Source organism: Gopherus flavomarginatus, chromosome 14, assembly GCF_025201925.1.
Source record: "Gopherus flavomarginatus isolate rGopFla2 chromosome 14, rGopFla2.mat.asm, whole genome shotgun sequence".
NCBI classification, from domain to species: domain Eukaryota; kingdom Metazoa; phylum Chordata; order Testudines; family Testudinidae; genus Gopherus; species Gopherus flavomarginatus.
Window position 1 is genome coordinate 24,963,692 of NC_066630.1, and position 21,551 is coordinate 24,985,242.

At 42.9% G+C, this 21,551-nt stretch overlaps 1 protein-coding gene across 4 annotated transcripts in view; it reads right to left on the reverse strand.

Moving 5' to 3' along the window:
- The window catches only part of MYLK3 (myosin light chain kinase 3), a 72,742-nt gene that overhangs the window by 14,006 nt on the left and 37,185 nt on the right, over positions 1–21,551 (reverse strand). For 3 of the 4 annotated variants that reach the window (XM_050923064.1, XM_050923065.1, XM_050923062.1), the window contains 7 exons: positions 16,674–16,770; positions 14,384–14,822; positions 9,299–9,894; positions 8,025–8,108; positions 7,601–7,706; positions 2,931–3,024; positions 657–766 (listed from right to left, as the gene is read on the reverse strand). In XM_050923064.1, coding sequence (XP_050779021.1) covers positions 657–766; positions 2,931–3,024; positions 7,601–7,706; positions 8,025–8,108; positions 9,299–9,894; positions 14,384–14,822; positions 16,674–16,770 — 1,526 coding nt within the window. The remainder of the gene's footprint in view (positions 1–656; positions 767–2,930; positions 3,025–7,600; positions 7,707–8,024; positions 8,109–9,298; positions 9,895–14,383; positions 14,823–16,673; positions 16,771–21,551) is intronic. The other variant, XM_050923063.1, reaches the window with a different exon arrangement.

Sequence of the window (21,551 nt, forward strand, 5' to 3'; positions counted from 1 at the left end):
AACAAATTGTTTTCTCTCTTCTTTGTCTCTCTTCAGTTCCCTCTCCCTCTGCTATTTTTTTAATTTAACTCTCGTACTCTTATATGACTTGCTAGATACAGTTCATACAAAAAATGCAGTTGTGTTTTATCTATGGGCCAGACCCCCACTAATGAAAAATAAAACATACTAATGTTCTTCTCTAAACAACAGACCTGTATGAAATCCCTTGATACACTCTGTGATACAGCTGGTATTCTTACCATTTGTTTAAGTTCTGATATTGTCAAATATGTGATTGTCTCTTAAAGAGTTTGCTTCTAAAAATGAAAGAAGCCTTCACCCCGGCTGGGAAACACTCTTAGTATCCCCCCTCCCCATCCCCATCCCCCCCACCCCAATGTAGGCACTCTGGAAAATCCCACTAGGCCCCATCTTCACCTTCAGGTGCTTAAGTCCCTTTAAAAATCTGAACCTGTGTCTCTGTCCTGCTACTCTTCTTCGGTCTCTCTCTGTTCATTCAGTTCTAGCCTCCTCAAGGCATCTCCAAACATTCTCACTGCTAGTGGTACAAAGGCAGTTCCTGCCTGTTTGAACAGCAGTGATGAACCTACTATCGGCTTGATCAACCACCGAGTTCAAAAGAGCTGACAATTCTTAATATCATTTTAACTTACTATTCCATGACCAAGGTGAGGTTGTTCTTGCATTCAAAAGCATCATAAAGCTGGATCAGATTCACATGATTTAACTGGTTCATGATGTTTATTTCATTTTTCACTTCCTCCTGAAACATTAAAAACAGGAAGATAACGAATAGTGACTAGCAACCAGCAGATGCTCCTATTGGAGCATGACCACAAACACTCTTGTGCGCATTCAAATACAAACATTCACACAAAAATTAGCCATTCCTCAAACATTCATGCCAACTGATCAGGGCTGGCTCCAGCATTTTTGCTGCCCCAAGCAGCGAAGCGAAAAAAAATAAAATAAGAGCCGACTGGCGGCACTTCTGCAGCAGCTCTATCATGCCACTTAATTCTTCTGTGGCAATTCAGCGGCAGCTCAAAGAGGAAGAGAGGGACTGAGGGACCTGCTGCCAAATTGCCACCAAAGACCCTTTCCATTGGCTGCCCCAAACACCTGTTTCCTTCACTGGTGCCTGGAGATGGCCCTGCAACTGATTCCCTACACACCCCAATGTTAGTGTAAGACAGTGGTTCTCAAAGTTTTGTACTGGTGGCCCCTTTCACACAGCAAGCCTCTGAGTGCAACCCTCCCACCAAATTCATTAAAAACACTTTTAAATATATTTAAGACCACTATAAATGCTGGGGGCAAGGTGGGATTTGGGATGGAGGCTGACAGCTCGTGACCCCACCACGTAATAACCTCGTGACCCTCTGAGAGGCCACAATCCCCAGTTTGAGAACCCCTGGTGTAAGCAGACTGTGGATGAGCTCTCCCCCGACATCTAATGGTGAGCTGTGGAAAAAGACTTCAGAAGCTGATCTCATTTGCATGGACACACCCATCCTGCCTAGGTGCTCAGCATGATGGGACTGCTTGCCCAAATGATCACTTGTGGCCAGTGTTGGCTCCCCAGTCTCCTTGTTATTGGGGCAGGAGTAGTAAAGGGATGCTATCCTTGTTGTGTGAACCGAGGGCAACAGAACTGTACCTGGCATACTCCAATGGAGGGGACTTACCCTCAAGTGAACACCACTTGCTAGGCAGGGGACATGGGTTCCAAAGCCCAATGAGTTGAGAGAGGGTGGGGACAGGTACTTGTACCTGCTGGTGTGGGCCTTGTTTTAGGATCCTAAACACCAATTGATCCTTCCTCTCTCCATGGTATAATAAAAGACCTAATTTAGACTCAATTGACAGTCTTGTTACACACTGCAGAGCTGAAATCATTGATACCTACATCTAAGTATTAGACCTACTTTGGGAGAGAGTGTCTATTGCAAGAGACTTCCCAGTGTGTCCTAGCAGTGAGACTCCCTCACTAACAGCTGAAATCACTGAGAGCTGTGTTAAGTGTGTGTGGACAGGGGGTGAGGGAGAGGGCCCTGAAGACATCTTGGTGAGTGGACAGCTGGCAGAGAGGCGCAACCAGCAGGGTGGCTGGCGGGGAGGCAGGCAGAGAGGTGTGACTAGCAGGGCAGCTGGTGGAGAGGTGTGGCAGGTGGCCAGCAGAGAAGCTGGTAGAGAGGGCCAGAGCAGAGCCCCACAGCGGCGTGATGATCGGCTGTTGGGGTGACGAGCAAGTGCCCAAGCTGTCCAGCATGTAAGGTGCCTCCTTACCTCCTCCTCAGCCCCGTCTTCCACACAGGGTGGGAGGTGAACTCTGCACTGGCCAAGGACAGCAACTGTGAATGGGGTACACAGAAAGGACGGGCACATTAAGGGACTTTGGGGTTTCTGGACTTAAGACCCTGAGGGGAAAAGGACACTGCCCAACTTACTTAGGTGGTGGGTCAGGGTTTGTGTTTATGAGCCCTAGTTGCGGTGTTTTCCCAAATTAATACTGAGTTAATTCCCTCCTTTTATTAAAAGTTGTTGCTATATTCAGACTCTGTATTGCCTCTTAGAGGCGTCCAGAGTGTGGTGTGTAATTGTCCCAGGTCACTGGGTGGGGGCTCGAGCAGGTTTTGTGTTGTATTGTTGAAAAGGAACCCACAGATACTGAACCCAGCTCTTGTTGCTGCTGGTTTCACCTGGCAGAAGGGATACATTAGTGAACACCAAAATAACAGGACATAAAACATGGTTAGATCAAACAGTCATATAGGTTTCAAGCAAATATTTACTAAAGCTGGTTTTGTCATACTTGATACAATGTTGAGTGGGAAAAAACTTTAATAAGGAAAATGATGCACAGGTGCTTGTAATAAGCCAGATTTATAATGTCTGTCCGTGGAGGTTCACAAAACCATACTTACCCTCTCCTTTGCTCCTTTCACTTTTATTATTTTGGCTGCCAGATTAAGACCAGTTGACACCTCTGTGCACTTGTGAACTTGACCAAAACGCCCCCTGTTGATACAGAGAAATACACAGTAAAATGACTTTAAAGTAACTTGCTGCAGAAGCCTTTCAAACAACTATTCTTATCATTGCTTAAAAATAGCCTGGTACAAAGTGAACAGAATCAGGTGGTCAGTACCATGAATCTCCTCTTTCTCTCAGCTTATGCCAGATTAGTTTTATCTTTCCAGCCAGTTGTTCAATTCTTACATTAAAATATTATGCTCCATTTGTATTACTACGTTACACAATGACACAGTAACCTGCTGATATTCTTTTTTGGTTCTGTAATTTTACACTCCTGCTGTCCTTCAGTGATGCATAGTGGGGTATATTAACAAGGATATTTCTGGTCTGATTGCGTAACTTTTAAAATTACATTAAAGCCAATAACTACAGGGCACACATTTATTGCATGCTCCTACCTCACCCACGCACATGATTTTTAATAACCATCTTTTCTGCCATTGCATCACCATCATGCTTGGACCTGTTAGGCCATATTTGCACTTAACTCCACCAGGAAATCATACTGTCCCAGATAACAACTAAGTGCAGAAAACTGAAAGGACTGAAGGGAAGTGCTCACCTCATGAGTGAAGCCTAGATGCCATGTCAAAATAATGTCAGTTTGAAAACTCAGCCATTAAACACCCTTTAAGATGCTGTTCGGCTCTGAAAAATGATTCGAGAAACAGTATAATGGTGTTCCACATTCAGCAGCTCAGTGACTTCAATGTCAAATCTAATCGTTGTACCAACCAATAGATGATTCTCCTAACCTCCAGCTGTGCAATATCAGAGTGGAATCTGAAAGTCAAGTCATCTTCTGCCTGGCTCACACATCACCAGCAATAAAGACTTTGCAACTAGAAGAACATGGCTGACAATTCTGCCGAGGATGCACAAGCCAGAAAAGAATCCATCTCATTTGCTCAGAGCTGCAGTGTTCTGCAGGGCTAACAGGAAGAGAGAGAAGTAAACATTTATTTAATCAATACAGTGAGCAGCTATGCAAATCCACCAAGTAAGAAGGTGCAGTGACTTTATTATAGTCACTTTTCTCACCATAACTGCGCTTTACAAGCTAAATGAACTGTTGTTGTTAACTGTTGAAGTTCATAATGCCACAGGAAGGTTTTATTCAGTGATTTTAAAAACAGTATTTTGAAACTAGCCAGCCAGTGATTCTCAAACTTCCCATGGAAGTTTTCTCCATTAGTCAAACTGCAACACTGGACAGGATTATGAAGTCATCCGGCAAGTCTGCAGTAGCTGACAACACACATTAGAACCAGTGACATGGCATCAAGTAGAACTACACAGATTATAGAAAACTTCAGAGATCATGAAAGGGAGCTGAAGAAGAGAAGAGTCCAAGTGATTTTCTCTGAAAACCTTCTGGTTCCATGAGCGAGAGAAGCCAGAAATACTGGAGGTGAACTGTTGTTTGTATGACTGGTCTGAAGCTGACAGTTTTGCTTTTGTTGGACATTGGGCCGCTTTCTAGAGAGGGGTGCGGGGAGATATATGTATGGAGTGTCTTGCATCTCCCAGAGAGAGGGCTAATCTTTGTAGATGGAGACTAGCTGGAGCAGCAAGGAAGATGTTAAATGAACAACGCAATGGGAGGGTGTTACGACAGCAAATACATTACAAATTTAAACTCAGAGTCGTGAACAATTGAACCAATGTAACAAGGAATGTAAAGAGAAGAAATTTTCAAGTGCTTAGATACCACTGCTAGGAGTCTGTATAATAAGCAAGGATCGGAAATTCTCAGTGATAGGAAGAAATGTGATATAATTGGCATTACTGAAATCTGGTGAGATAATTCACATGGCTGGAATGTTAAAATCACTGGCTATAACCTGTATAGGAAGGCCAGAGTGGGTAAAAGAAGGTGGGGGGCTGGCATTCTACATTGAAGATAGCATTATCTATTCTAGAGTTATTGATAATGCAGAAGCACAGGGTCTTGAATGCATATGGATCAATGTGCTAATTAACAAAGCCCAGGAAGAGGCACTGGTAGAGGTCTGTTGCAGACCAACAAACCAAACTGTCTATAATGTGTAGAAAGAAAAACTGCGTTTTTCTGCGTTATGGGGGACTTCAATTTGGGAGACATATGCTGGATGTCTCGTGTACCTAGAAGTAAAAGATCATCATCAGAGTTTCTAAAATGTGTAGATGATTACTTTCTAACACAAACAATATTGCACCCTACACAAGATAATTCTATGTTGGACATCATGATGACAGACAAAGAAGAATCAATCACTGCATTCGAAGTTGATGGCTGACTAGGGACCAGTGATCATGACCTCATTATATCATTAGGGGAAAACAAATGACAGTCTGGTGCTTCAAAAGAGATAATTTCCCAAATCTGAGAAAATGATGAGTTAAATTGATCAGGAGGAAAAGTTTAGACAGAAAAATGGGAATGAAAACTGGAAGTTCTTTAAGAAGAGTTTATTAGATGGCCAAAAATCTATGATTCCACATTAAGAAAGAGGACAACTTTGGCTCCAGGTTCAGTGGTGAAGTGAGGGCCACAGTTATAAATAAAAAAGGAATATAAAACAAATGTAAAAAAAGGACAAATAGATAGCACTCAACATAAATGATAAGTTATGAAATATCAAAAATTAATAAAGGAAGCCACAGACATCAGGGAAAGATCCATGGCTGGCAGGGCTAAGGACAAGAAGAAGGAGTTTTCTTAGGAACAAAAGAAATCCTAGCAATAGTATTGACCTATTACTAGATGGAGATGGTAAAATTCTTAATAATGAGGCAGAAAAGGCAAAAGTGTTCAATAAATATTTCTGTTGTGTTTGGAAAGAAGCAAGAAAATGTACTCATTTCACATGAGGATGTGAAAGTATCTTCCAGTCCATTAATAACTAAGGAGAATGTTGGACAACCGTGACCAGAAATAGACATTTTTAAATCAGCAGGTCTGGATACTTTGCACCCAAAAGTCCTAAAATAGTTGGCACACAAGATCTCCAGCCCACTGGTGTTAATGTTTAATAAATCTTGCAATATCAGGGAAATTCCTGAAGACTGGAAGGGTGCTAATAGCTGTGCCATTATTCAAAACAAAAAAAAAACAAAAAAAAACCCCAAGCAGGATGACTCAGGTAATTACAGGCAGGTTAACCTTGACCAGTCCTTGGCAAAATAATGGAAAAGCAAATTAATGGATAAGAATATAATTAATGCCGGTAAACATGTTTTTTGGAAAACAGGTCTTGCCCAACAAACCTTATTTCATTCTTTGAGATTATAAATTTGGTGGATAAAGGTAACTGCATAGATGTAATATAGACAGACTTTTGTAAAGCAGCTGACTTAGTACTGCATGACATTCTGATTAAAAAATTAGCACTATCCAATATCACTAGTGCACACTTTAATGGATTAAGACCTAGCTAACTCCCCTGAGTGTTTCTAGTGGAGTTCAGTACTAAGCCGACACTATTCAATATTTTCATCAATAATTCAGAAGTAAATATAAAATCACTACTCATAAAATTTGTGGGTGACAAAGATTGGCAGAGTGGTAAATAATGAGGATGACAAGGCACTCATACAGACATACAGTCTGGATCACTTGTATCCATTCTAACAAATGTATTTTAATACAACCAAATGCAAAGTGATACATCTAGGAGCAAGGAAGGTAGGCCATACCCACAGAATTGGGACTGTAAACTGGAAAGCAGTAACTGAAAAGAATTTAGGGATCATAGTGAACAAGCAATTCAACATGAGCTCCCAGTGCGACTCAATGTCAAAAAGGGCTACTGTGATCTTCGGGTGTATAAACAAGCAAGCAGTGAGTAGGGAGGTGATTTTACCTCTATATACAGCATTGGTGAGACAGATACTGAAATACTACATACAGTTCTGGTGTCCACATTTTTAAAAAGACATCAAAAAATTGGAGAGTAAGACTTAAGAGTTCAATCCATTTAGCTTATCAAACAGAAGATTGAGTGGTGATTTGATTACAGTGCACAGCTACCTTCACAGGAAGAACACCAGGCATTAAAAGGCAGGTTGGTCTAGCGGAGAATGGCATACCAAAAAATAATGGTTGGAAGCTAGAACTGACAAATTTCAATTAGAAAAAAGGCACACATTTTTAGCAGTGAGGGTGATTAATCATTGAATCAAAATCCCAAGCAAAGTGATGGCTTCTCCATATCCTGATATCTTTAGATCAAGACTGGATGTGTCTCTGGAAGATATGCTTTAGTCAAACACAAGTTACTGGACTCAATATAGGGGTAACTGGGTGAAATTTAATGCCCTGTGATATACAGGAGGTCAGAGTAGATAATCTCATAGTCCCTTCTGGCCTTAAACTTTATGAATCTATGCATTTACATGGTCATTTAAGAGCTGCAGACCTATATGTGTCACCAAGAGCATCCAATAAAAACTATATCTTTGTAGATCCTCTGTGGGCAATGGGTAATTGTAATCATCCTAATAGCTCTTTTTCTGTATATTTCAGCTACTGCAGCAATGTTGCTAACAGCACAGCATTACAGAACCACAGACTTACCCTCCTAATACTTCATGCCGGCACACTGAGTAGCATGTTGTTATCTCTGTTTGTTTGACACTCACTACCCGATGTTCAAAGGGAGCAGGAGGAGGAGGGCTGTCATCTACACAGGAGACAGTTCATTCATTGATTTGGCTTACACAAATCTTTGCACATTACTATCATCATCCCCCACAGTATTTTCACTTCCCAGGATACAGCTGTATCAAGATGTCAACCAAGGGCAACCTGATAGGTTAGCTAACTACAAACGGGCCCGTACCACCTTGGTAGTGAGTGTACGCCTTTTGGCGCCTCACTCACTCTACACCTTGACGAAGGTAACCTTCATCATACTCCCACCACCTCGAATATACCTGTCCCTCAGAGAGTCCCCCCAAAACCACTCTGACCACTGCAAACAGCATCATCACCACAGTACCATATTGCTTTCTGGAGCAGATGCAAACACAAACATGGTTCTCCCTCATCATAGCACTGTTCAGCACAGCTGTGGGTGAGCAGCCTGTATGGGGGAATACCAGAGCGCAACATGAGCACTCAGGATATCTTAGATCCAGGCAGGCAATTGTTAACAATGTGCTTTTATCAATATTCAAAACAAAAACCCAGGAATTTAACAAGGCTCCCATCTTTCTTCTACCTTTTCATTTTACTAGGTCCCCCATCCAGCAAAGCACTTAAGCATATGAGTCACCCCATTGTCTCCATTGGGTGGCAGGAGTAAAATGTCATGAGTGAGGCACCTACTTAACCCCTAATGACTCACAATTACTTACTCATTCAGTGTCAGGAGAATGCCTTTCCCAGTAGCAGCGATTACTGCCATTATCAGTAGATGAAATCAGTTCCCCGGATAGATGTTCCAATAAAGTAGCTCATCCAATTTAGCATGACCCAAATAAAGGCCAAATCCCAAGGTCAATCTATATGTACAACTACCTTTGGCATCACTGGGAGTTCTTTGTGCAAAGCCAGGGAGAGATTGGGCCATAGATGTCACTGACTAATTTAATACATGCTCATTGTAAAATGGCTGCACTTAAAATTCCATTTGCACATACATATTTGCACCTATTAGTCACGACTGTAGAACCTAGATCTTGATCAGCACACCTCTTGGGGCATGTTCCATCCACTGCTGGCAGAGGGTACTCCTGTTCATTCAGCAACTAGAGTGTGATCACTAACATGTGCTGCCCAGAAAAAGATTTATGGCCAGGGGTATAATTAGGGACAAAATGAGAACTTTCCTACAATATTTTACTCTCTTCACCTGCTAATATTAATACATGTTTGTACACTCCTTATCTTACATAATAATAAAGGCTTTTGTTCAAAGAAATAAAGCTTTAAAAGTATCTCTCCTTTTTCAAATACATAACATTTCATCTCATTTTATTTTAAAAGGATTTTTATTCCAAAACAGCCTTTAAATTGAATCCAAAATCCAAAAGAATATTTATTCTGAGACTGCAACTGAACAGGAACATTAGAATAAAAAGTAAGTCCCATGAATGTAAATATAGTTATCATCTGATGCAGCCAAGGGTATGCTTGGTGCCTGAATAAATGCTCTCAAACTATGATAATAGCACTAATGAGCATGGTTTCAGATATTATAGTGTATAATATATGCAGGAACCCCAGAATTCTCAGAGTAAAAGTCTCCAGGTATGATGGTCAGCTACTTACCAATGATTCCTTCATTCTGCTTGCCAAATGCTTTGCTGGCTCCTACTGATGTAGTGTTTTCTGGGGCCTCTCCTGTACATTGATTTGCATTGACTTCTTTTTGTCCTGCGTATGTGCTTTCTAATTCCACACATTTTAATTCTAATTCAGCTCTAGCATCCTTTGTGGATTCTTTCTTTGTCTTTCTTGTTTCTTTATGGCTTTTCATTTTGGCCCCAAGATCTTTTTTAGTACAGTTTTCAGTTGTGCTTTGAGAGGATATGGAGTTGCATTTTAGCTCTGATTTCTCTAGGGGCTTTTTATCAGTTGAGACTTTGTTCAATAGCATCTGTGGCTTCCCTAATTTGAGTTCTTGTTCATTGTGTTTATTAGCAAGCTTCACACCTTTTACTTCTTGAATTGGGTCAGTTCTGGTGTTTGGAGGACATGGATTCTGTTTAAATTTGTCAGTCAGATGTTTAACACCTTCAACTTCCAGTGGTGAGGAGAAAGGGGATTTTACTTTGGAACTTGTACCTCCGTGACCACCAATGCTTCCTTCCTTGGCCACTGGAAACTTTTCTTGGGTGTCAGTCATCTGCACATTGATGGAAATCCTGCAGAGCAAACATTTTCCTTTTTATGCAGATATATAGCCTCTCTAGATTAGTAGAAAATATTTGTTTACACTTTGCTTAAATCCCAGTTATGCAATAATTTCCCTACTAAAAATAACAGATACTGAAATTGCTAAGGATAATAAGGAAATGCAATACTTCAGCAATACTTCCAGGATAAATTTACAAAGTTTTGAAGAGACTCGGTCTGCACAAAATCTTATTTTAATAGTTATTTTAACATGCTAGCTTGTATAGAAGTCTGCCCTCTTCTGGACATAAATTACATCATACCTAAGGCTCAGATTTTGTTATGGATATTTTTTTAGGGCAGGTCATGGGCAAAAAAAAAAAAAAATTCACGGAAGCCCATGACCTGCCCATGATTTTTACTAAAAATAGCCCTGACAAAATGGGGCAGCTGAAGGGTCCAGCACCCACAGTAGCTGGGAGCTCTGGGGTCCCCCTGCTGCCCAGCGGCTAGGAGCTGCTGGAGGCCTGCTGCCAGCAGCACCTGAGAGCTGCGGGGCTGCCTGCTGACAGCTCCAGCCCCGAGGCAGAAAATGTCACAGAGCTCTCTGGAAGTCATGGATTCCATGACTTCCTTGACAACTGTGACATAATCTTAGCCTTAAATCATACCTACTCCAACATTTACCTGTGCCTCTTTGGTGGGGAGTCTTTGCACTTAGTGCTAAAAATTGTGATCTGGATTATTAGAACTACGTTCTAGCTCTTAAAAACTTGGGTGGGTGTGTGCTAGTCCCCTGGTAATTAGCTGAGAGCTGAGGTGTGAGAGTCTGCGTTCCTGGGGTGGTATAGAATATTACTCTTTCCACAGTCTGCTGTTGAAAATGTTAGGTTGTACACCTCGGTTCTTTTGGCTCCTCTGTTTTGTTACTATTAGTTCCTTGAGCATTCCTGCCACTAGGAACTTTTAAACATTTTCATTGAGCTTATGTTGACTGGAAATAATGGGATTATAAAAAACCTGCTAGTCTGAAGTACTGTCAGAGATATTCATAGAACTAATAAACTTAAAAACAGCAGCAGGATCGGGCTCTGCAAGGGAGACTGTGGAATCCCCATAACTGGAGGTTTTTAAGAATAGATTGGACAAACACCTCTCAGTTATGGGCTAGGAATACTTGGTCCTTCATCAGCACAGAGGGGTGGTTTAGATGACCTCTCATGGTCCCTTCCAGCCCTTTCTGAGTACTGCAGCTGACTTCAGTTGGGTGACTGGACATCAGTAAGGGCTGTAAAGTTGAGCCCTAGGACTATAAAACTGCAGGCAGAGAACGTCTCTGGTGCCTAGAAAAGGAAACACCCATCATCTAGTTTCCCCAAAAGTATTGTACCTTCAGTAACAAAGATCTTGAAAAGAAACCTTTTCTATCTTTTGCATAACAAGTCTGTAGTTTTGTTCTCATTTTTACCATCTCACTGTCATTATAAGCATGATCCCTTTATAATGTTGTGATAAATGAAAGGAGAGGAGGTACCTCCGTTTTATGGACACCCAGCCAGCTATAAATCCCGCTTGGTAGTTGTTCTCTACTTGCTTTACATGTAAAGGGTTAAAAGTCTCCCTGCATAGGTAAAAGAAAGGGAGTGGGCACCTGATCAAAAGAGCCAATGGGAAGGTTAGAACTTTTTTAAACTGGGGAAAAAACTTCCCCTTTGTCTGTCTGTGTTGCTCTCCCGGAGAGCAGAGACACAGCTGGAACTGTGCTGTAAAAAGCTTTGGCCCAGGTATGAAAAATCACCAGATCATACCTAGAAACTAATTTGAAACCCCAGATATGTAAGTAGGTCAGGAAATGATTAGGAAGATGTGATTAGGTTTATCTCATTTTTTTTTATGACTTTTGGACTCTGTGCTAATCCCAGGTGCTTTTGTTTTGCTTGTAACCTTTAAGCTGGACCTCAAGAGAGCTATCTTGATGCTTAATCCTTGTAATTGTCTTTTTTTCTTAATCTGGCAAAAAGCCTACTTTCCAAATGTCTGTTCTTTCTTTTTGTTTTTAATAAAATTTACGTTTTTTTAAGAACAGGATCGGATTTTTGTGTCCTAAGAGGTTTGTGTATATGTTGTTTAATTAGCTGGTGGCAACAGCTGATTTCCTTTGTTTTCTTTCTCAGCTCTTCCCCAGGGGTGGGGGCGGGGTGGTGAAAGGGCTTGAGGGTGCCCCACAATAAGGAATTCTCAAGTGCACCTTCCTGGGTTCTCAAAGGGGTTTTTGCACTTGGGTGGTGGCAGCATCTACCCATCCAAGGTCAGAAAAAAAGTGTAACCTTGGGAGTTTAATATAAGCCTGGATTGGCCAGTATTAAATTTTAGAATGCTTGTGGGCCCCCGCCTTCTGCACTTGAAGTGCCAGAGTGGGATATCAGCCTTGACAAATGTACTAAGAATCTGTAGCTAAGAAGTCAGCCGATGCCAGCTTAGAGAAAACACTGCTATGACTATCTAGACAAGTCTAAACTTGGCAGGGAAACCTGGGCATTTCTTTAACAATTCCAAGCACTGGAACGCTGTTCTTTTTATGTTTCTGTACAGGCCTATTGACTTCAATGCGAGCTGCACCCATGTAACCAAGCGCAGAATTTTGCCCACTCATTCAGACTTCACATACAAAAAATATCTATGTAGGCACTCTATGAACTCCTCCATAAATAAAGTGCAGGAAGATTCATGTTCTTTTCACATTGTTATTTAAAAATAAAAATGCAGAGTAAATTTTAAGTCTGATTAAAATGAAATTTTGTGTGAAGTTGATCTAGACATCAAATACATATACTTCCTTTGCACTTTACAGCCCTTGTGTTTAGGGGGGTTCCCACACTCCAATCATGTCAATTTAGTGCTTGGGAAATGTTCTGGAATAATATCATTGGTATCTTTTTACTTAGCCACACAACGGGTTATGGCAATGTAAGCTTCCCCCATTCTGCCCTGCCACATCCTTACACTGGACCTCTTCTAGAGGTAAAGGGAAATATAGTCTCCAAGCCCTGCCACAGCTCAGCCTTTCTTCTAAGACTAGGGTGTCAATTACTGCCATTTGCAATGATGGTTTTTCTCATGTGGATCTATGTGAACTGAGAAGTAGACCAAGACCACTTCTATTCAGTTTATTAGTTTGCTTCTTCAGTCTCCGGCCTTCTCTACACTTACCGGGGGTTCAACACGCAGCAAATAATGCATCGGCGGTCGATTTAGTGGGTCTAGTGAAGACCCACTAAATCGATCACAGATCGCTCTCCAATCGACTCCTGTACTCCACCTGAATTAAAAGCGTAGGGGGAGTCGACGGGAGAGTGTTTCCAGTCGACATCGCGTAGTGTGGACCCCGCAGTAAGTAGATCTTAGTACGTTGACTTCAGCCACATGATTCACATAGCTGAAGTTGCGTAATTTAGATCAATCTCCCCCTGTAATGTAGACAAATCCTTAATATGCTTGTATTACATTCATCTGGGAATACTCCAGCAACTGAAAATATCTGTAAATTGCACAAACAACTAAAGACTACCTAGAGAAAAGTGCCGGTCTTGTAATTAAGGCACCAGAATGCATTCAAATCCTTTAAGTTAAAAGGAACATTTTCAAATATGCCTGACAAAAAAGCAGTCACTTTCTGGTCTGTGTTCAAATGCTGACTTGTATACCTGCACATTGGGATAATGCACAGGAGACTAAACTGAACATGCATGGTCATGCACAGACATGTTTTAAAAATGAGACTTCCATTTTCATTTTTTTTCCATAATGCAATTGCAGGTTAAATCACAGAACTTTTCTAAAGTCCTAACCACAAAAAGAAGGACAAAAAAAAAAGGCTATCTGGTACCAAATAGATCATATGTTAAAGAGAAAAAAAAGCGAAGTTAGAAAAAGAAATGTTTGCTCACATCTTGGTATGGCCAATGCTTAAAATAGGCTGGGTCATGTGGTCACAGACCTAACCAAAAATACTGAATGCTCTGAGGTGGGCAAAGGACTATTGTACATGGGATTGAACGTGTCCAGGCCCTGAAATTTTATCACACACTAAAAAAATTCAGTCCTCTATCAATGGCAGACTCCTCTTGCAGACCTATTAAGCCCCATATGGGATATTTATAGAAACCTCCATGTTAGAAAGGAGTTAGCCATTTACAAGGTTCAGTAAAATGAGACAAGTAGAGCAAACCCATTTCAAATCTCCCTGATGCAGAACAGATGTGCAATAATAGTAATTAGCGCTTACCTAGCACTTTCTATCTACAAACATTATCTTTGTATAAATTTGTAAGCCATAAAACTTGCTCTAATTCTTCTTCAGATTGACTGTTTACATGGTTCCCTGTGCTCCTTTTCTAACAAGGCTTTTTTTCCTACGGTATCACATATGAGCAAGACTGAATCGGCCTTTTAATAATTTGCCTATTTTTAACACATGAAATGTTTCAGCTCACAAAGAATTACAGACTAGATTGTTACCTTGTACGTATCACTTCACACCCTGCTCTGGATACAGACTTCGATGTGGATGGCACGGCTTCCATGGTCATAGCACTGAGTGTAGAGGCTTTGTTTTCACTTTCTTTTGATTTCTGATTAATAGGCTTTCCGTGGTGTTCTTCCAGTCCTGGTGCTCTGTCCTTATCAATTCCTTCAGCAATAACATTCTTGTTCCCCACGGGGCCATGATTTATGAAGGGAAGACCATGGTTTGGAATCAAAGTTGTAATTACAGTGTCTTTTTGTGGTTGACAATTCTTAGAGCTATTTGTTTTGCCAGAATCTGCTATTGTTTGCAGCTGTGTTGTCCTTTCTTTAACTTGTGGACTAGAGTCAACTTTGGAGACTACAGCATTGAAAGAATTTACTTTTTCACATGCTCCATTATTTTCATCCAACTTTTCTTCTCCTTTGGGCTCTAAATAAGAAATGGTATTATTCAAAATGTTACAGCCTTCCTCTGACACAAGAAAAAATATTACATAGTGGCATAGATTGTAAAAAATATGGAGGTAGCCAGGGATGTTGGACTCTATTAAAAACCTGCCATCGTAGTGAACTAGGCAATGATGCTCATGTGAAAGGGCTAAAAGACACACAAAAAAGACTTACGCTTATTAGAAGCATGTTTGACATTTCTGACACTGACACATGCAGGTTAATAAATTACTTACTTGTATCGTTAGCTTTTCAGCAACAGTAAAAGTAAAAAGAGAAACTGGATTTCTGACTAACTAAAAAACAAATTGATAAGAGAGAGACAAGGTAGGTGAGGTGATATATTTTATGGGACCAACTTCTGTTGGTGGAAGGAATGAGCTTTGGAGCTTCACAGAGCCCTTCCTCAGCTCTGGGGAAGGTAACCAGAGTGTCCATGCTAAATAAGACAGGTTGCTAAGCATACACATGTTATAGGAGACCATTTAAAATGAAGTAGGCAATTACCATCTCTGCAGTCCTAGGACAAGAGAAGGTAAGAAGGCAGACCTGACTGGACGTGAGGAAGAGCTCTGTGAAGATCAGAAGCTTGCCCCTTCCACCAACATAAGCTGGTCCAATAAAAGACATTATTCCACCCACTCTGTCTATCTCAGACCCTGGGACCAACAGGGCTACAACAACACTGCAAACAGATAATTGATAAGAGTCACTTCAAGGACATTCATGACTGAAAGTACTCTATGGGTCAACATGATACATGGTTCGGACTCTGAAATCCCAAAAAGCACACCCTTTCCAGTGTCCGTACTATAGGGAGTACACTGACATTGCAAAATGAGATAGGAGGATTCCGAGACACACTAAGACTCAGAACAATGCCTCTTTCCCCTAGAGTTTCTTAGTCTTACTGGAGCTATTCCAATAATTTCAACTGCTCTTAATTATTAATGATGGTTCATATAAAGGAAGGGCAGTCTAGAAGGGAGATGACTTCCATTTCCCACAGGCTTCTACTTGCACTGGCCCTGGGAATCAATGTGATTTTTGTTTCATTTTTAGTCTATTTAACACCTCAGCCCAAAATTACTGGGGGCTTTTGAGTCAGAATTCTGACCAGCAATTATTTAAGTTTATTATTTTCTAAGCCAAGAAACCAAGACAATTTTTGGCCAAGCTTGAAAGGAACTTCTGGTGACATGTGGGGAGGTGACTGTAACTGGGCACTATTCACAATCACATTCACCCCGGTGTAACTCCACTGATGACAATGGATGACAGAAAGGTCTGAGGTCCGAATCCCTTTTCTAACCCCATCCCCTGTGACTTGTTGATAATATCTTCGCTAGCCACGTGAGACATTCTCAGTTCAAAAACAAATCTGTATTTCTGCTTCTTCACGCGTCTTTTTCCTCTACGACTTTACAGGTTTTCTATGTGTTCTTGCAATTGTATCCTTGCTGTCTTCCAAACAGACATTACTCTCTTTTAATTAAGCTAACTAGAACTGCAAAAGCAAAGAAATACAGCATTAACCAAAAAAGGTAAAGGCTGCTATTCATTTTAATGAAGTGTTGCTATTGGATTTGATTTGGGGGGTTTTGGGGAGGGGAGTTGTATTTTTGTTTGTTGCTTTTTTTGTGCTGGTATCAGACATCCAACACACACTTTTCTGGATACTTGATAAGTCCAGTTAGTTACAAAGGGCTTACTTAGTTACAAAGGGCTAATTCAGTAGTACCTACAATACAATATAGGAGAATATTGGATCTTTTCTTCCCACCCTATATAAATTCCATAGCAGATATGTTTATCATACATACAGGCTTACCTATACCTTCCAAAGACTCCTTGCTTTCAGCCTGGACTCCTCTGTTGCTAGGTACATGCTTTGGTTTAGCACCCTTCTCTTCAGGTTTATCTTTAGTCTAAAAAATACAATTGAATACACAATTAATTAACCATGTTAAAGATGTCCATTTCCCACTGGGTTCCTCTAATTCTCTACCAGTGGAGGCAGTTAGACACTTTGAAATTGGTGGTAACAACTCAGCTTCGTTGCATTCTCAGTTTGCTGTTGCTTCTTTATTTCCCCCACTGTGAGGCTTCCTGGGGGCTCCAGGGATGTGAAGCACCTCTCTACCACCTGCCGTTGGCGTGAGGAAGTCTTGTTTGTGCTCACCTTGGGTCAGCTCTCCAACTGCACCAGCACTCCTCTCTAGATCTTGCAGGCCCCACTGTCACCCTACAAGTTAGCAATTGACCGCCCCTGCCCGCCAACCCTTAAGCCCTCTGAGTGTCTCCTTTGAGTGTCCACAGCCCCAGTCCACCACTTAGTATTCAGATTTGCTGCTTCCAAAGAAACAGTGCACCCCATCTTACCAAGTTCACCTCAGATCACCACTCCGCTTGACACAGAGGACCTAGATATGTTTATAGTGAAGTCAAGTGTAAGTGTATCTAACAAAGCATAGAGATTTAAGTTGCAGCAAATAGCAGTATTGGAAACAAATAGTTACATGTGACATAAATCATAACATGCATTCTATAGGCTAGATTTAATTAACTAGATGCTCATGTCTTGTGGAGTCATGCTCACCCCAAATCCTTGCAGCACTTTACAGCCGTGTTGGCTGTGACCCTCCTTTCAGGAGAAAGATGTGCTGTGAGCTTGCCTTCTTGGTGAAGGATTCAGTGTGTTTCCTGGCACTCCAAGGTATAACAGAACAATCCTCTCTCTCTTTTTTCATAAACAGGCTACCCCCCTGCTGTTGGTTTCGTCTTGCAGATTTCACAATCTCTTATTTTGCCTGTGGCTCAGTATATAAATAGGCATTTACTATGATGCATTCAGTATGCAATACACAAACAGCCAGACAGGGAGATAGGTGTCCCTTACCTCCTGCCTGAAAGGAACATTTCCAAAGTATGTCACCTCCTGAAGACCCGCCAAAACTCCAAGACTTCAGAGCATAAATTTTAGTAGAGACATAATTCATTAGTATTATCTATACATACATTAGCTATGATTACGGCAAGCTGTGGGCCACTTGCTTTCGGTAGAGACTCCACATGCCACGATTCCATGAACTATTATGCATAGATCTGACCCAGGGGAGCCCTGTAAAACCCTGTGCACCCCCTGTGCCCTCTGCAAGTTGGCATCAAGGTCTTCCTGGATCACACCCACCAATTTTTTAAAATCTTTGTTCTAAAGCAAAATCTTGTGGAATAATAAATTAGCTCATAGGTCTCAAAAAAAAAAAAAAAAAAAAAAAAGATACTTCCAGAGACTACGCCTGGGTTGATTTTTCTCCCATATATAATTCTATCACAGTTTTTAATCTAAGACAGGGCAGGCACCAGCTAAAGGAAATGTTGGTTTCATCCCTCCTGGCTCTCATGGAGAGACAAACAGCACCGCTTTACATATTTAATGTTATTTTACCCTGCAACCCCAAAAGGACCTTCCATTCATTGAGCCACAGTGAAGTCAGATAGACAGGTGGCTAACCCAATGGGCACCAATACTGCAAACACTCGCCCACATGCTCCATCCCAGTGACCTGAATTCTGGGGTACTGAAAAATCTGGATCCAAATATATTTTGGCCTGAGTTCATCTCTTTCTCTGGTTAAAGAGACACCAATCTCAGGTGGCGAATGTTTGTTGAATGCTTTCTGAGTGATACCCAATCTTTTCTTTAACAAAAGACTCATTGAAACCACGTCGACTATTCATCCTAGCTCTAACATTTAGCAAAAGATAATGCAGAAAAACGGCAAAAAGTAGTGAAAATACATGTATTGGCTGGGAAAATATTAAATATTTGAACCAGAGAAAAGATAATTTAGAGTGGAGAACTGACCTGGTCTCCTACCCTACTCAACTACTGAGTGTCGCAACAAGCAAGAGCTTCTGAATCTCTTGTATATTTTAACAAACAAATCCAGTTACATGCCTTTGAAAATCAGGTCCCATTAATATTAGTGTAAGGAGGCGCTCTGGCTCCCCGCCGCGCCTGAGAGGGACGAGCCAGAGCAGGTGCCTCAGTGGGCGGAGTCAGCACGGCCTGTCCCCGCCCCCCGGAAGTCAAGGGGCGGGACAGGAAGTATAAAAGCCCGGCCCCAGCGCTCAGTTGGGCGCAGGCTGCCGGAGAGAACAGATGCTGGTGCCCAGGCTCCCGCCGGGCCGGACCTGCCCCGCGCACACTACCCAGAGGAGCGCTGGCCTGGCCTGACCTGCCCCGCGCCCATTACCCGGAGAAGCGCTGCCCGGACCTGCCTCGCGCCCACTACCCAGAGGAATGCTGGCCGGACCTGCCCTGCGCCCACTACCCAGAGGAGCGCTGGCTGGACTTGCCTCAGACCCGGTACCCGGAGGAACGTCGGCCTGACCTGCCGTGTGCCCTGTCATAAACAGATAGCTAAGGGTTAATGTCTCTTTCACCTGAAGCACCTGACCAGAGGACCAATCAGGAAACTGGATTTTTTCAACTCTGGGTGGAGGGAAGTTTGTGTCTGAGGGTATGTCTACATCTACAATTTTGCAGCACTGGTTGTTACAGCTGTATTAGTACAGCTGTATAGGGCCAGCGCTGCAGAGTGGCCACACTTACAGCAACCAGCGCTGCAAGTGGTGTTAGATGTGGCCACACTGCAGCGCTGTTGGGCGGCTTCAAGGGGGGTTCGGGGAACGCGAGAGCAAACCGCAGGGAAGGAGACCTGCTTGCACGGGGGTTCGGGGAACGCGAGAGCAAACCGGGGAAGGAGACCAGCTTCGCCGCGGTTTGCTCTCGCGTTCCCCGAACCCCCCTGCAAACCGCAGGGAAGGAGACCTGCTTGATTACCAGAGGCTTCCTCAGGTATGCTGGGATACCTGCTTATTCCACGGAGGTCAAGAAAAGCGCTGGTAAGTGTCTACACTTGATTACCAGCGCTGGATCACCAGCACTGGATCCTCTACACCCGAGACAAAACGGGAGTACGGCCAGCGCTGCAAACAGGGAGTTGCAGTGCTGGTGATGCCCTGCAGATGTGTACACCTCCTAAGTTGCAGCGCTGTAACCCCCTCACCAGCGCTGCAACTTTGTGATGTAGACAAGCCCTGAGTCTTTGTTTTCTGTCTGCCTGCTTTCTCTGAGCTTTGGAGAAGTAGTTTCTGCTTTCTAATCTTCTGTTTCTAAGTGTAAGGACAAAGAGATCAGACAGTAAGTTATATGGTTTCTTTTCTTTGGTATTTGCATGAATATAAGTGCTGGAGTGCTTTGATTTGTATTCTTTTTGAATAAGGCTGTTTATTCAATATTCTTTTAAGCAATTGACCCTGTATTTTGTCACTTTAATACAGAGAGACCATTTGTATGTATTTTTTCTTTCTTTTTATATAAAGCTTTCTTTTTGAGACCTGTTAAAGTTTTCTTTACTGGGAAATTTCAGGGAAATTAAGTCTGTACTCACCAGGGAATTGGTGGGAGGAAGAGATCAGGGGGAGATCTGTGTGTGTTGGATTTGCTAGCCTGATTTTGCATTCCCTCTGGGTGAAGAGGAAAGTGCTTTTGTTTCCAGGACTGGGAACGGAGAGGGGGAGTCACTCTGTTTGGATTCACAGAGCTTGTGTCTGTGTATCTCTCCAGGAGCACCTGGAGGGGGGAAGGGAAAAGGTTTATTTCCCTTTGTTGTGAGACTCAAGGGATTTGGGTCTTGGGGTCCCCAGGGAAGGTTTTTCAGGGGGACCAGAGTGCCCCAAAACACTCTAATTTTTTGGGTGGTGGCAGCAAGTACCAGGTCCAAGCTGGTAACTAAGCTTGGAGGTTTTCATGCTAACCCCCATATTTTGGACGCTAAGGTCCAAATCTGGGACTAAGGTTATGATATGCCCGATACCCCGAGGAGTGGCCTGAGCTTCCCCACGACCGGTACCCGGAGGAACCCATGGTCTGGGACCCACCAGACGACGCTGGCAAGGACCAGGTACCCAGAGAGGGGGAGGTTGGAAGTAGCCCGGGGGTAGCCGACACTGGTTTGGCTCCTGAAGAGCCCGAACCCATGTCAGTGTGTTGCGGCTAGGATCCCCACTGACCGCAGAGGGTCTTGACCGCTGCTAGGGCCCCGGGCTGGAATGCAGTGGAGTGGGATGGCCTACGTTCCCCCTGCCACCCGTAACCGGGTGGCAGACTCCCCCTCTTCCCGCCTATTGCCACTGCTCTGCCCTGACCCAAAGGGCCAGAGCTAATTAGACTTGTGTTTGGTGCCCCGCCTGAACCAAGGGCTGGGCCCCTTTGACTTTGCCACTGCTCTGCCCTGACCCAAAGGGCCAGAGCTAATTAGACTTGTGTTTGGTGCCCCACCCGGACCAAGGGCTGGGCCCCTCTGACTTTGCCACTGCTCTGCCCTGACCCAGAGGGCCAGAGCGAACTAGACTTATGTTTGGTGCCCTGCCCTGTCCAAGGGCCTGGGCTGATACTGTGTTTGCTCAGCCCCTGCTAGAGGTCTGCGCTTGAACTTCTACTGCCCCGCCCTGCCAAGGGCCAGGGCTGATACTGTGTTTGCTCAGCCCCTGCTAGGGGCCTGAGCCTGGACTATTACTGCCCGCCTTGTCCAAGGGCTGTGGCTTATCTACTTTGAGAGCCCCAACCCCGGCTAGAGGGCCGGGGCTCTACCTTGTTTACAGACCTTGTACCCCGCTCCACACCTGCCGAGGGGCTAAG